Here is a 16,439-nt window from a genome sequence, read left to right on the forward strand (position 1 = left end):
AGAGTAGTTGTGTAGTTGACGCTCCGTGTAACACCTTGTGAGTTGTCACCACAACCACCTCGTCCACCACATCGTACACTATGGCATCATCTAAGAGGATAGTGATACAACCACCATAATAAATAAAGCACTAAAGTGTGTTGAGCGCCGCCAAATACGGGCTTAATTGGCTGACTTCATTTAGACGCAATATTGAAATTTCTAGATCACAACTTCCGAAACGTCTTTAAACAATATTTCTACGCATTACAAGCCTCTCCATGAAGCGTTGTAGGCATAAATATTGTCTAACAAATTATTTAAATTATTAATTGAAACACAAAAAAATAGTTTATAATGCTTTAACCTCTCTCATACAGCTTATCTATATCAAAGCAGTCCTGGAAGACAGTCATTTCCATGATGAGGGAGTATTAAGGTCATACAGTGGGATCGAACCCACGTCCCTGAACTCTCCGGCTCGAAGACTCATCACATTCTTGTGATGTCACTGTGTATTACTTTGCTGTAATGCTGTATTCTGGTTGTTATGGTAATGTGGACCGTGTTAAATATATGTTGTTATATATTTTCTTTGCTCTTAATCTCTGGTAAATTATAGTTTTTAATATGTAAAATAAGTCAATACTTCTTAATTTTGTACACTAATGGAATAATTAAATTAAAAATTTTATGAGATTTTTAGTAAAATGAAATTTGTGTATATTTTGCATTGTCATGCATGGTGCAAAGATTGCCTCGTTTTCAGATCGGTACCAGGCTATGTAAAGCTTTTTCGTGTCCACTTAAGAGAGTTGTACCTCTTACCTACCCCCCGTTGAAAAACAGAGTGGCAACAGGTACTCTGAGAGAACTGTATCAACATCCGAGGCCCGAGACTGTTCAACACGCTTCCACTACACATAAGTGGCTAAACTGGCCGACCCCTCACAGTGTTCAAGAGAGAACTGGATAAGCACCTCCAAAGGTTACCTGATTAACCAGGCTGTGTTTCGTACGTCAGGCTGAGAACAGCCGCGTCTAACAGCCTGCTTGACCAGTCCAGCAACGAGGAGGCCCTGGTCGACGACCGGGCCGCGGGGACGCTAATCCCCGGAAGCACCTCAAGGTAACCTCAAGGTAAGGTAACCTCAATCTTGACAACTTAGTTTTTATTTTCTAAAGAGTTTACGAGCTATTAAGCACTTTGATGTCAACCTGAGTCCAAGGATATAACTATGGATGACCTCGTAATGCTATGCAGCTCGTAAAGTGTTGAGTAATTATACGCCAACTCGCTATAATCTAGTGATTAAGATATCTTATAAATATGACCCGTAAGTACTCTGTGGATCCCTGGGTCGGTTTTGTGACGACATAAGAGAGTTGTTCTCCTCATCTCAATCGTGACTTAAGAGGACTGGAACCCATAAGAGTATCCTACTGGCCCAAGGTGACGAAGGAACTATCAGAAGAAAGCGCCAAGTCATTACGACTATATAGCACTTGCAAGGGGTCAAGAAAAGGATTTGGGATGGAACGGGAGAGAAGAGGAATGGTGCCCCAACCACTTGGACGGTCAGGGATTGAACGCCGACCTGCATGAAGCAGGCCATCGTCCAGCCCAAGTGGTTGGGCAGGTGACGACGGAGCACTCGTAGCATTATGTAAAACGTATATATGTCATGTTTTCTCTACTATATAACCTGTCGCCACCAAGATTTCGTCCATGGGCCCATCAGGTTATATATAAATACTTATTTGTCTGTAATTTAATAAATATGTATTTTATGAAAGAATAAATATATAATATAATAGCTATTCATAAAATTCTTGCTTTAACTATTTTTCAATATATCATCATGTATATTTCAGTATTTCAATATATTCATAGATAGTTCTCATCTCAATTATTCATTGTCATATTATGTTTTTCCTCGAGACTTCCACATTGACAGGGGAACACACTCACACACACACGATTTAGGTGAGTAAAACACTACTTAATATCTATTATATTCTTAATATTCAATAACTAACACTATTCTCAATCCTAGACCGACTTACCCAGCGGTCTACCCAATCCTAATCACTATACTATCCTAGTCTCCGGAGATCATCTTTACTCTCAAACTATTGGTCCAGGTTTACTCACTTCATAACGACTCACTTTATAACAACAGACATATACTACTCATGGTATCAACTCACAAGTTCCACTTCACAGTGTCTACATAAAATAGCCCGAAACAGTGGCAGGATGAGGTCCACCAGCTAGAGAAATGTTACTAAAAATAACATAAAATGTGCATGCAACCGCGTAAGGACCTACCTGAGGTGGGTCCCTTGATTGTTTCAACCTTGAGTTGGACATGTATATGCGTAGGATTGGTTGATTATAAATAAGAGCTGCCTCGTATGGGACAATAGGCCTTCTCAGTTACCTTTATTCTTATGTGGTCAGTTCTTATATGCTCCCAATATGAGGAGCTCCAGCATAGCAAGTCCGCTTCGGGTTATGGCAAGCCATCAACTGGTTACTGGCGCCTGGATACCTCGACAAAAGAACTTGCACCTAACGTACTATCTTTCAAATAGCTGAAAAATCATGACGTTTACTTGCCTAATTTTCTTTACAAATTATTCGACGGTCAAAATCATGTCATCTGTCAAAAAATGGTAAAGAAACAATAATAATATACAAATTATGGATCCCTTCTAGTTTGAACCTAGTTTGTGGAGAGGAGGAATTAATGTGTAAGGCAGTGTAATGTCCTGTTAATTATTACTAAATCTGGTTCGAGTCACCTCATTGCTCCAACTGATTTTCTCACAGACAAATATTTCAGCACCGACGACTATTACAACACTGACAACTATTATAACACTGACAACTCTTATAACACTGACAACTATTATAACACTGACAGCTATTGCAATAGTATCCTCGAATACTTATAATAATTATCAGATATTTTTATGAGTCTAGTAAAGGTGTTAAAATTGTTTTATTAGTGGTAGTTTCAGCAAGAGCATTAACCTGGCGGGTGTCTGCTGCAGGTGGCGTGGGTGGCGGCGCTGCTCTGCGGCCTCGCTGCTGGAGTCTGCGAGCCAGACTGCAGCGGCCCTTCCCCTCCGCCAATTATACCAGATCCTCGCAACTGCACCCAGTTTTACCTCTGTCTGGCGACCGACTTGCCCTCGGATGCTCCTGGGTTTTGTCCAGCTGGTACATCCTTCAACCCAACAGCCGTAGATTGTTCTGGTACCACACCTTGTAGACCAAACTGCATGCTACCAGCGTGTAGTTCAACATGTACCAAAGACCTGGACATGATCTATGACCGGACGAATTGCAGCCGCTATTCTATTTGCTTGGGAAGCAGCCTCTTGGGGCCCTTCGACTGCCCAGCGGACAAACCTTACTTTGACGGCGTGAAGCAGGCCTGCAGCGCGGACAAGCGCGGGTGTTGCATCGACCCGTGTATTGCCTACTGCTATGCCGCAGGGACAGAAGCACCTGACCCCTATGACTGCACCAAGTACTACTTGTGTGTCGATGTGGGACTACCTTACGAGATGTTCCATAATACCTGCCCTTCAGGGTCCATCTTTGACGTACAGCTGGGTCACTGTGTGGTTGGCGCCACTTGTAAAGCACTGTGTAACGACCCCACGGTCCCCGGGGGAGGAATCATCTCTGTCTAGAAGATGCCAGGAGTCCATGACGTGCACGTCAACAGGATTATTCCCTAAGTGCACGACGTGTGACCAGCAGTACTTCAACTGTCACACCGACGGTCAACCAGCCACTGTTGAGACCTGCACAGGAGCTTTGCTCTTCAACACCAACCCTTTCTTTCCTTACTGTGTCCAGCCCGACGATTGCCCTCGCCCAGCGATCTGAGCCCACCTGCAGGCATTTACCTGCAAACATAGACGTCTTCTTCCACATACTTGGTAACACTAGGTGGTTGTTTCCACCTACCTGGAAACACTAGGTATCTCCTGCGACCTGTCGTCGGACTTGAGAATAACAACTCTCAAAGCCAACTCCAGGTAAACCTAGACCCCTAGGTACATCCACCACCTACCTGAGACAATAACCATCCCCTGGGACCATTATCTATATCTGGGGTCTCTACCTGTACTTGTATCCACTAATTACACTTGTGCCTACTACCTGCACCTGATCAGTCCACTGTTTACTCGTTGAAAATTGTAATTAATGTTTTTCAGCAAATAATTTGTAACTTTAAGCAAGTATTGTATAACTTGAAATAAATAATGCATATACTTTTAAATAATGTATAACTTAAAGGAAGTAATGACTGACTTAAACCAAAAAATTTATAAGGAGGCAAATAATGTATAACCAAATATTTGTAACAAACCAAATATGTATAACTTAAACTAAGTCGTGTTTATTTAATCGTGAATATTTAATCATTCACTATTTTTACTAAGAATAGTGTATAACTTAAACTAAATATGTATAACTTATGCCAAATAGGTATAATTTCAACTAAATATGTATATCTTGAAGCAAGGAATATACAACCTGAAGCAAATTATATACACCGTCTATAAAGTAAAGTATCGCTGGAAACCAACTGAAAAGTTTTCATCAAAGAAACAGTCCAACACTAACTGCCGAGTTTACCTTCCCCGGAGAAGAGTGAATGCAAAGAAAGAGGAACATGTTATTGTGATTTTTTACAGTAGTAGTAAGTCACAGTCGTAGTCTAAGTAGCAGTTGTAGCAAGCATCAGTAGTAGTAATAGTTGAAGTAGTCGCAACAGTCTCAGAATTAATGATTGTCTCAGTGGTAGTAATAGCGGAAGTAGTAACAATAATCAAAGTAGCAGTGGTAGAATTACAATGGTAGTAAAGTAGCAGAAGTAGTCATATTAGTAGTAACACATCAGTAGTTATAGTATTATACAAAGTAGTAGTAATTATAATAGTACTAGTAGTAGAATAAATCGTATTTACTATAGAATCAAACTTTACTTATAACCAAAATGAAGAGCTTCATCATTTTTTAAAATACAGCTTGTTATACCCAAATAGAAGTAGATATAATTGTGGCTGTATTTGTAGTAATATTAGTTGTAGTAAGATTAGTTGTATAATTATTTGTCGTAGAAACATTAAATGTAGCAATGAAGACGTGCGCATCATTCCAATAACTTTCCGACAGCTGATAATTTTCCCACCAATTAATCAACAGATTTTTACCCAAGTCCTTATATATCGTGTGAATACTCTCAAATGCCTCTAAGCTCTAACCACAATTTCACAGAGGCGCACTTCCAAATAACATAAACGACAATAATAGCAGGAACTTTAAAAATTATGCCTCGTGGTATTCATTCACTCCGAATTCATCGATACTGACACTGTTTGCTGCTTCTCAGCCAAGTTGTGACCCAATTTTGTGTTTCTTCCGATGCTGTGCCCTCCAGCCTTAATCGCCTTTCATGGGTAACTGTGTCGAAGGCCTTGTTGAGGTTCAGTTATACAACACTGTATTTGTTATTGTTGTCAACAGCCTCGAATATACTTGAATAAAGAAAGTAAATTGGTGGGACGGGAAGGACTACATGTCAGTCGTGTGTTGGATGTCTCCTATCAACCTGTAATTTTCTACATGATTTTCATATAAGCTGCCATTATTGCTTCTAAGAGCTTTCCCAAGTTCAATATCAATCTTATAGTTGCAGCAAGAACTCTTTCTTCCTTTCTCTTGAATATTGGGATTACATTAGTAACCCTCCAGGCTACATATATCATGCCAGTTCCGATTTATTTTTGTAATATACTCGTTTGAGGCTCGCTAAGTTCCTACTTGCATTCTTTAAGGACTCTACTGAATACATCGTCAGAAGAGGGAAATTTTCTTGGCTTAAGCCTGTCAATCTCTTTAAGTAAATCCATCTTTTATCTGTAATTTACATAGTTTGTTTACCTCAATGTTTTGGTTGATTGCTTCAATATAGAATAAATGTTGAAGGTCTTTGTTTGTGAAGACCGATTTCAATTAGTATATTGACAATTCCCTCCCCGATATATATTAGTGGATAGTTCACTGGATACTGTTTTCAGTGGTTTTGTCCTTCGCTCAATCTTCCCACATAGTTGCTCTAAGATTCATCGTCACGTAAATGGCCACCTTAACGGCCTAAGACCTCTCTTTTTTTCTGATTTCTTAATTGACCTGTTTCTTTAATTTATCGTATCGATCTGTCGTGTTGGGTTCTTCTGTTTTCTGTTTTGTCAGACACAAGACGAAGAAGGGGTAAATATGGTTAGTGAGATGATATTTACATTTGTTTATGTTACTATAAAGGACACTCAGTTATTAGTTTCATGAAATTATTGTTGGTATGTTTGATGCCTCACCATTCTTGCAACTGTGTAAGTATGATAACCGTTGGAATATAAGTTTTGCCTCTAAGGCATCTGCAGCAGTAGTGGACGCTTCATCGACAGTGCTCAGCTGGTCACCGTCAGCTGAACAGCGTCTTCGGCACGACCAAGCGGATGCTGCCGGTGTCTCTCACAGTGAGAATATCTTCTAGTGTTTCTTACGATTACATAATCTTCTTACTGGTGTACTTACCTAACAATACTTGTATAAACCTAACTGTGACTACGGTGGAGTGAGGTCTAGCTCCTTGTGCCTCGCCTACTAGTCTTGTTATACCTGTTGTGTTATAATCTAACTGTTTTAACGTTCGAATTCTTTGTCGAATCTGGCCTAAGAGTTGTGGATGGAGGTGACTTCCACAAGTCTTATTTCAGCTCATTCCACTTGTGGACCACCTATACAAGGTACGAATATTTCCTTTCATTCCTTCAATTCATTTGTGTTCCCTGCTTCACCTGTATCCTCTTGTCCTAATTCTCTCAATGTGAAGAGACTGTCATTGTCCACCATGTCTATTTCCCCTCAGTATCTTGAATGTTGTGGTCATATCGGGGCATATTTTTTTACATCTGTAACCGGGAATGCTCTTTTCTGTCATCTCTTCTTAACATGTATATGCATGGATACTTTTACTGTGTCCAAAATAGCCGTTTGTGTTATGATAGTTTGGGTTTTGGTTGTGTTGTCGTCGTTGATCCTTCTCTACGGACAACCCAACCCACAACTCGGTAGAATGCTTATACCTCTCTAGGAGATCACACTAGGCGCTTCTGGCCCTTGGAGAGGGGCTCAACGTCACACATTTAGGGGATGCGTCTCCAACACTTAGCCTCGTTGTCACGTGCACACACCCACTCGAGCCGCTGTGACTCCCCACTCTCTCCTTAGGTGATATGATCTCCTCATTCCCCCTTTGACTTACTAGTATTACCTTCTACCCTGTCCACAGCAGTGGTTCTTGGTTCTTTCTCTCTCTCTCTCTTCCTTTACTATTTCCTGGGAAGCCTCACTAGGACAAGGGCAAACACCAGCAAATTGGAACACATTTACTGGACAGAGCACATATACAATACATACACACATATAATAATAATGAATCCTATACTCTATATTATTACAATCAGGTTGCACTCCAACACCATCAAAACTCTATCATCAGCTTATCAAGTGGTATCCTATCTTCTGATTCCCCACCTGATACTGTCTACCTCTTCAAGTAAATCAAGTCTTATACTACAATGTTGCACCATCAGCAAGAGAATATATCTATAAACATGTACAAGGAAATCCAGCATTGAATGCAATAACATATATATATATATATCAGTATAAATGTTCCTTGATACACAACAATGATCAATCGATCACTCTATCAGTCCTAGAACACATACATCTGTATGTAATCCAGCCTACGAATGTAACTCTAAACTTCAGTATAAAACACTCATTGACATAAGAATGCAAACAATCACTCACCTCTCACTGCGTCTTGCACGCTAATGACAACCAAACACTATCATCTCCCTACAAGTAATCCACCAGAACTTCCCTTCCACCTCTGGAAGTTCACTACCCTGATATCTTCAGGTTCTCTTGGGCTTAACTACCAGGATCCTCTGCAGCTCCTCCAGGCTGCTACCATAAAGTTTCCTTGAGCAACTACGGTGCTTCACCGTTCTGCTAGGGTCCTCCACAGCTCTCTTGGCTGCTACACCATGAAGTTCCCTCGAGCAACTGTGGTGCTTCACCACCTCAACAGAAGCACGTGACACTCCTCTTCACTGCTTCTCCTCACAGCTCGAGCTCCTCTGCTCCACTACCTTGGAGTCTCATCAACTACTCCCTCTGTGCTGGCTTTGAAGTTCTCAGCAACTTCTTCCCCAAAGGACAAACCTGCAACCCATCGACACTCCAATAAAAATGTTTCCCCTTTAACACATAAACAAAAATAATCACACAATATGTTTGCCTCCAACCTCTATCTGTCCTCTACATACTGTGCAACCCATCCTCCGAATAGACAGTATGTTTTAATACTAAGTGTAATAAGTACATTTTCATACTTACGTATTTAGTACATAAATGCACTTACCGGGCTGTTCCAGTTACCGGCTGACCTCCCTAGAATATTTTCCCCGAAACGAGGAATACGTTTTCTTTAATGTAACGGGTGTGCTGTTTTCTTTTCTTAACTTTTGCGGATACTCAGTCAATTTTGCTTATACTTGTATACTCAGCCCAAATTTTGCCTTTATAATTTAAGGTATCATGAAAATTGGCCGCTTTTGAGGCAATTAAGCATAGCAGAAGCACAGTCACTGACATTCAAAGGAAAGAAGGAATGAGATAACTATTTAAATTACGATTTAAATCCTTCTAATTTTTGCTCGTTCGTCAATGAGAACTGATGCCAACGCACTGGTCAATAAACTGAAAAATACTGACCACTAAACAATAGATTGATTGATTGGTGATTGATGAAGATTAAGCCACCCAAAAGGTGGCACAGCCATGAATAACCCGTAAGTGGATGCCCTCTCTGAGCCATTACCAGTATCAGTAGATGATACTGGAGATCTGTGGAGGTGCGATCGCACCCTGCCTGACGGGAGATGTCTCCCGTGACTAAACGGATACAAGACACTTCGTACATTGACAACATCGCACACTAATATTTTTACCACTTCGGACACCAGCTTTCCACGTTTCGCATATGTGTACGTGTTCCATATTAAAACGACAATATAATATACTCGTTGTGTTAGGATATGTTAGCTTGATAAAACTGACTGTTCATTGTTGAGAAATGTGTTAACAAACAATATATCTGACATTATCAAGACTGTAGCTTGCTTAGCAAAAGGAACTTTTTTTCAATTTGGGTTCAGTTTAACTACCGCTCAATGGATGAGTATTTGAGGCATAATAAAGGAACTAAGCTGATAAAATGAAAGATGGGAAAACAACATTAGAGAGATAAACTCGAGAGACGTTTTCATGTTAACCCGAAAATTATTTGAGGAGCAAGACGGACTGTGGGTCAGGCAATTGGTCTTCATGCTATCGTGATGGGGGATCAGCCATTATACGTGTTAATGACTCTTGTATAGTTGTGTAGTTAAGGACAACAGGGTAAAGGGGTAATGGGCATTGTGGTTAGTCTTAAATCCTTTAATCTCAAATCTTGCTACAATGTACCTCTTAATATATGTTATGTACTCTCGCAACCCAATGTACCTTCTTGTATATAAATAAATAGAGTTCAACTGTAAGGGGGTATGGTTTGCACCTTGTTATTCTAATAATGGATAAATAATTCTAATAATGGAAGCGCTAATTATATGCACACGTGCCATGTATTTATTCAGACGAGAACAACAGCGAACATAAACCAGCGCATATACGAACGGAATGGTTTGTATGTACAAACTTCTCAGTGAACGAAGTTGTTTCTAGCCCGGTATCCGAAATTGCAGTATACGACTTGACCAGTCCCCGACTAAACAATAAACTGAACCTATCATAAAGATGAACGACGACCATTGACCGTCTAGTGCTCCAACAGAGTGTAACTGTAATTAACAATGCTCAAGTCCTGACCAACAGTCAAATATTAATCCATCAGCCACGAAGCAGAGCGTCTCCCAACATCAACTCTAGTGCAGGGTCCTGTTGAAATTTTTTTTCCTATTTTACATAGGTTTACCGTAACAGACACTAACAATAGTAACCTTGAAGAGGAAAGGAAATCGGCAGATTGTCGAAGGTTTGCCTTGATATTTTCCAGCTATACAGTACTTTAAAAGAAAAGTTAACAGATGTTTAACTTTTATCCTTCTGTTTCACCAATATTTACCAACCATCGGGATGAATACTTATATGACACAAACTAGACATATTAGTATGAAAAAGAACTAACAATTCTCCAAATAGTAGGCCGTGATTCAGTTTTCATGGATATATTCATTTTCGGGTGTTCGACTTCAGTTTGGAAATATGAAAAGGCACAGTTTGGTGATCTGATGATAAAGCTTTATGACATTAATTACAAATGGCATAAGAAAGAAGCAAATATTAGTTATATTTAGAACCTATAACAGAAAATAATTTAAGTAAAACAGTTGATATAAAAAGCTGTATATAATTAAAAGTCTCCGTCATAGTCTCCGTGGTGTAGTGGTAAGACACTCGCCTGGCGTTCCGCGAGCGCTATGTCATGGGTTCATATCCTGGCCGGGGAGGATTTACTGGGCGCAATTCCTTAACTGTAGCCTCTGTTTAACGCAACAGTAAAATGTGTACTTAGATGAAAAAACGATTCTTCGCGGCAGGGGATCGTATTCCAGGGACCATAGGATTAAGGACTTGCCCGAAACGCTACGCGTACTAGTGGCTGTACAAGAATGTAACAACTCTTGTATATATCTCAAAAAAAAAAAAATAAATAAAAGTTGTTAGTTTCATCGCAATGAATGTAAACATGTGATCATTCGTTCAAAAACAATAACACACGTGATCCTAGATTTTGCAGTCATCGGGAGAACAAATCCTTCATGCAAACTGCACCTACTATCAAGAAGAAGAAGATCCTAGATTTGGGCATGGTATGTAAAGTTTTCTCGGCATTTATGTAAATAATTCCTTCATATGTAATATTTTACTAATTGAAAAGAATGCAAATGTTTCATTGCTGTTTAGTTAAATAATTTTCAAAAACTTGTTGCAGTATTAAAGTTTTGCTTGTTATGTGTAGGAAGAATATATTTTACTGCATATTGGTATACACATTCCAATACGTTTTTAGTATGCAGCATGTTGTTTTTATCAATTATGTTTTTTATAATAAGCTTCCTAGAAGGTTGTAACAGATCCCATGAGCACCACACCAGAAACAAATACCTATTTGATATTCCAAGAGTACGACTTAGTTAAACTAGAAATGCTTTACAAATCAAGGGACCTCGAATGTGGCCTTCCCAATTATGTTAAAGACTGTACCTCTCCCAACCAGTTTAAGTTAAAAACTAAGTACTACCTAATTAACTCAGTGTAACCTACCTCACCCCCAAAATGTCAACCCATCTCTTCTATTTAAAACAATGCTGTTTGTTGACCAAATTGTATTTTACTTTTTTTCTGCCATGTTTCACCCCCCCCCCCTCCCCTTTTTCCATTTTTTTCTTATTTTTTCTCAACTCAATTTATACTTTAATATCTTTTAGTATTAAGTTTTAGTCTTAGTGTTTTTCCTGCCTGAAACAGGGTCCGTCTAATTACCACAAGCTACACAAGCTTCAGAAAGCTTCCTGGCAATACGTTAGTAATGAATAAATATGATATGTTAGGTTAGGCTGACCTGACCTAACCTAACCTATCCTAACCTATCTTAACCTAACCTAACCTAACTTAACCAAACCAAACCTAACCTAACCTAACCGACGCTTGGATCGTCGACTTGATTTGGCGTCACCAGCTTTTTATTTTCGCCAAATTTCTTTATAAAAATATACTTTTTCAGATTAAAATTATGTTTTTTCGTGTTGTACATTCAGCACCAACATTATAATGAGTAAATATATCATATTTATTCATTACTAACGTATTGCCAGGAAGCTTTCTGAAGCTTGTGTAGCTTGTGGTAGCTTGTGGTAATTAGACGGACCGCCTGAAACACTTTGCGTAATAGTGGCTTTAGGCATTGTATGTACTACCTCTATCTATAAATCCATCTACTTTTGTATCTTACCTTGTATGTATGTACTTTATCAAAACTCAATACAGTTTTGATATTCCTAGAGTTCGACTTAATCAAACCAGAAATGCTCTACAAATCAAGGGGCCCAGAATGTGGAATGACCTTCCCAACCATGTTAAAGACAGTACCTCTCTCAACCAGTTTAAGATAAAAACTAAACACTACCTAATAAATTCCCTGTAACCTACCTCACTCCTCTATTGTCAACCCATGTCCGTTATTTTCTTTTTTTTTAATCAACACTGTCAACCTATTGTATTTGTGCTGCTTTTTCAGTCATGTTCCCCCTTTTTTTTTTATCTTTATTTGAATTTGTTCTCAACACTTTTTATTCTTTATGCTCAATTAGTATTAAGTTCTAGATATTAATGTTTTTCTTGCCCGAAACGCATTGCGTAATAGTGGCTTTAGGCATTGTATGTACTAGCTCTATCTATATATCAATCCATTAATGTAACATCACTTGTATGTATATACCTTACCTGAATAAACATCTGAATCTGAATCTGAATCTGAATCTGAATCTTTACCTGAATAAATAATTGTATTTGTATTTGTAATAGGTAGATGATACAGAAAGCAGTACAATGTCTGTCACAAATCCTTTTACTGCGGCAGCATTAAGACCACAAGTCAGTAGAATAAATATGCCTGGAAGATCGACCCCAGCCAACATACTAGCAGGTAAAAAAACATTTAATCAGCTTTTGACAAAATTACAAATAAAGATGTGTTATGTTATGTCATTGTGTTATGTTAGCCTAGCTATTATTTCCAATTTGTTTTTTTAATTTGTATTAGTATGCAGTACTAGGCTATTGCAACAAATTGGAATGTACAACGTCCAATATTTTTTAGGCAGATTCGTTCTTGGCTCCTGAAAACTATCTTTACTTACCAGATGTACCAAGAATAACTCCGGACAATAATGATGGTATTGTTTATAAAATCATTTGATTATGGCATTTATAATACATTAATATCAAAGTTTACAACCTTGTGTAATACAGTAAGTCTTTGTTTTAACAATAACAACAGAATTTTTTTTCTATGCTCAGCATAATTGGCTTGAAATCCATCATCCCATTATAATTTCTATCACTTTGATCATTGGTTTAGACAATTACATCAAAACATTTAATGTAGCTTCTCTTGCTACAGTTATAATGTATCCTATTGAGAATGTATATTTTTTTAACAGAAGGTCTCCAGACACTAGCAATTTTAGCTAAAGAGAACCTTCATCGTGAATATTTGAAAATAAACTCAGCTCTCCAGAAAAAATGTGAATATATGAAGCGAAGTTTAAATATTGAGGACCTAAATTATCTGAAGCCTTCAAACAAGAAAGGAAAAGGAGAAAATTACTGCAGGATTATTGAAATCAATCAAACACAACGTTCAAACTTATCAGAAGGTAATTTTTTATTTAGTTATTTATTCCATGACCCATGTTTGTGTGTTCCTATATCATAGTATAATGATAGGTTTAATTGCTAGTGTAGATTTCATTTTGCCTCAGACTTAACATTATTTAGGTTTTTGGTGTTTTATTATTCAAAATTTGTTTATAGATAATCCAAGGTTATAGTCAACTTCTCCTTTGAAAACAGATATTTACCTGAATGCCACAAACTCTAGCAGCCTAGAAGAGTACAGGAAGCCCGCGGCTTGTCGAAATTCCCCCCATTTGCCTTTATGTTCTTTTTTTGGGTATATTTAGAAATTCAGCACAGTTTTGGCAGTTACAGCTCTGGTGGGTAGGCAGTTCCATGTGTTAATAACCCTCTGGGTCAAAAATAATTTCCTGTTGTCAGCCCTACATTTTGGTTTGTTGAACTTGAAACCGTTGCTCTTTGTTTGTATTACATCTGAACCAAACTAGCCAAACTTTTTTTGATAATGTCATTGACTGCTTCATATCTGGCAATCTCTCCCTGTGTCTTATGACAGATTAGGCCATGGCTGCCATATTGGTCTGCCCTTGCATAGCCGCAAATACACCGGTGTTCGGTGGAGATAGGGGCAGCGATGGTCATAGACAGCAAAAAAATGTATATAGTTTACAAATTAAAAATAGATAAAGTGTTGTGGAATTACCATACTTAAAGGTTGATTTTCTGCCAAACAGCCCTTCTGCCTGCTTCTCTTTCACCTCCACACATTCAAAGTTCTGACTTCTCAACTAGTGTACCAACATATACTCAAACATATTTACCAGCTGCAGAACAAACACCAAAATCATTGAATTCTGGTACGTCCCTATTTGAACTATGTAATGTAATATAATCTTAGTACCTAGTATCTACTATATATATATATAACATAGTATAACTAACACATTACTGAAAGCTGTCAGTTGTTCTAGATGCTTATATAATATGTATAAAATACACTTTTATTTATTACATCTATTTGCTCTTGAAGATTTTCCTGACTAATTTAGAATCCCATATTTCAAAGTACTTGCTGCAGAACTGGAGGAAATTTATGATTCTCAAACAAGCATTTCTGATTGGCAAAAAAGAAGAAAAAATTGTGAGATTAAATGGGGAGAACGTAGGTCAATGTTGTTTAGCTGGACATTGTCGAAGTTGGGAGTTCCAGATAAAGGTAAATAACATCTTTAGTGTGTAATTATGGATAAATTTCAATGTAATTATGAAATGCATGATTAATGTCAATCTTTGAATACACTTAGATGTTTGTCATTTTTAAACTTGGTATACAATATTTCTAAATCCAGTATTACCATTCAAAGTACATAATTACATTATTTTTTGGAAAACCAGGCAAATGTTGTGCACAATGTAGAAGTTGTGAGGCAAGCATAAAATGTGAAGACTGCTTTCAATTTTGTGTGTCATAAATGTGATCAGCAGCAGCATTTTGTAATGCCTTTCCACCAGCGATTCTGCTGGAAAAATGGGTTCTTCGAGCCTTTAGACCCAACACAAACTGTGTGTTCAGATGGGAATGTCATTCACTGGAGTAAGTAATGTACCTGTAGTCTGTTTCTTATACTCTCATTTCTATCCTGAACCAAGCAGTGTTTTAAAATTTTATTTAGTTCATGTAATTTTTTTAGTAGTTTTTGTATTGGTCATTTTCCTCATTAATTATTGATTACCTCATTAATTACAGATTTCGAGTTAAATAAATGAATTATTATTTGTTATTAAATATAAATCTTTCATGTAACTCCAGTTAATGCTAAAAAAATTATTAGTAATTTAAAATGTAATGATTGAAACATGTATTTATTTTGCTACATAGCTGATCTTGTAAATTTAATTGTTAACAGAGCCTGTTGTACCAGCACATCCACCTAATTCCTGCCCGAACTGCAGTGAGAGCAAGTTCACAACTTTAAGCTCCAATAATTTGTGCATCTTTGTAACTTTAAGTGGTAGGTTACTTTAAGAAACATTTATTTGATACTAGTATTGGTAGCTGGCATTGCTCAGGTGACCCAGGCTACAGTCTTCATCAATATAACCATTTATACTTCACTCTCTTTACCACTGTATCTTCACTTATGAAGACGTATTTATATCACATACGTATTTATAACCATACAGAGAATTGTTTATGGGTTGGTTTACACATATATTGATAGCCACACTTGAATCCCTTGCCAAATAAAATTGTTTTACTTCAATTTTTTTTATTTTTTTGTGGGGGGGGGGGGGCAGGAAGGTATGATCTGTATACCCCAATATTTAGGTGCAAGTGCGGATATGTAGATTTATTTATTTATTTATTTATGCATATACAAGAATGTACATAAGGAATGTGAGGATACAAATATGGTAATTACAGTCTTGTAAAGCCACTAGCACGCGCAGCGTTTCGGGCAGGTCCTTAATCTAAGAAAATTTTAAGGAGGTATATACTTGCAAAATTTATAGACAAAAAAATGATAACAGATTACATGAAATGAAAAAAAAAGATGAGAGAAAATTGTAGGTACAGTGTATTAAAGCACATTGGTAGCTAAGATTGATTGCAATGACAGCTTAAAATGGTAGTTGACAACAAATTGGTAGGCACAATACAGCAGAAACAATATAAGATTGATTGCAATGACAGCTTGAATGGTAGTTGACAAAAATTGGTAGTCACAATACAGCATATGGCTAGCACATAAAAGAAGACAGCAATGAACACAATGATAAGGTTGTTTGATATTACATAAAAATTAGGAGATTGGGTAACACTAGGTACAGAGCAAATTTAAAGCTCAGTGTAGGAAACTAAGAAGATGAAGTT

The 16,439-nt window shown here is 37.7% G+C and overlaps 1 protein-coding gene across 4 annotated transcripts; it reads left to right on the top strand.

Moving 5' to 3' along the window:
• The first annotated feature begins 3,684 nt into the window (after positions 1-3,684).
• LOC123758400 (uncharacterized) lies at positions 3,685-15,609 on the top strand. Of its 4 annotated transcripts, XM_045742757.2 has the most exons (9): positions 3,685-6,546; positions 10,935-11,016; positions 12,731-12,851; positions 13,030-13,101; positions 13,369-13,584; positions 14,299-14,421; positions 14,631-14,780; positions 14,960-15,158; positions 15,472-15,609. In XM_045742757.2, the coding sequence occupies exons 2-8, from the start codon at positions 10,966-10,968 to the stop codon at positions 15,034-15,036; spliced, it is 810 nt and encodes a 269-aa protein (XP_045598713.2). In that variant the 5' UTR covers positions 3,685-6,546; positions 10,935-10,965; the 3' UTR covers positions 15,037-15,158; positions 15,472-15,609. The 4 variants fall into 4 exon arrangements, with proteins under 4 accessions (XP_045598713.2, XP_045598715.2, XP_045598714.2 ...); XM_045742759.2 differs by lacking the exon at positions 13,030-13,101; XM_045742758.2 differs by lacking the exon at positions 10,935-11,016.
• Positions 15,610-16,439: the final 830 nt, after the last annotated feature.

This window comes from Procambarus clarkii, chromosome 11 (genome assembly GCF_040958095.1).
Source record: "Procambarus clarkii isolate CNS0578487 chromosome 11, FALCON_Pclarkii_2.0, whole genome shotgun sequence".
In the NCBI taxonomy this organism is placed as follows: domain Eukaryota; kingdom Metazoa; phylum Arthropoda; class Malacostraca; order Decapoda; family Cambaridae; genus Procambarus; species Procambarus clarkii.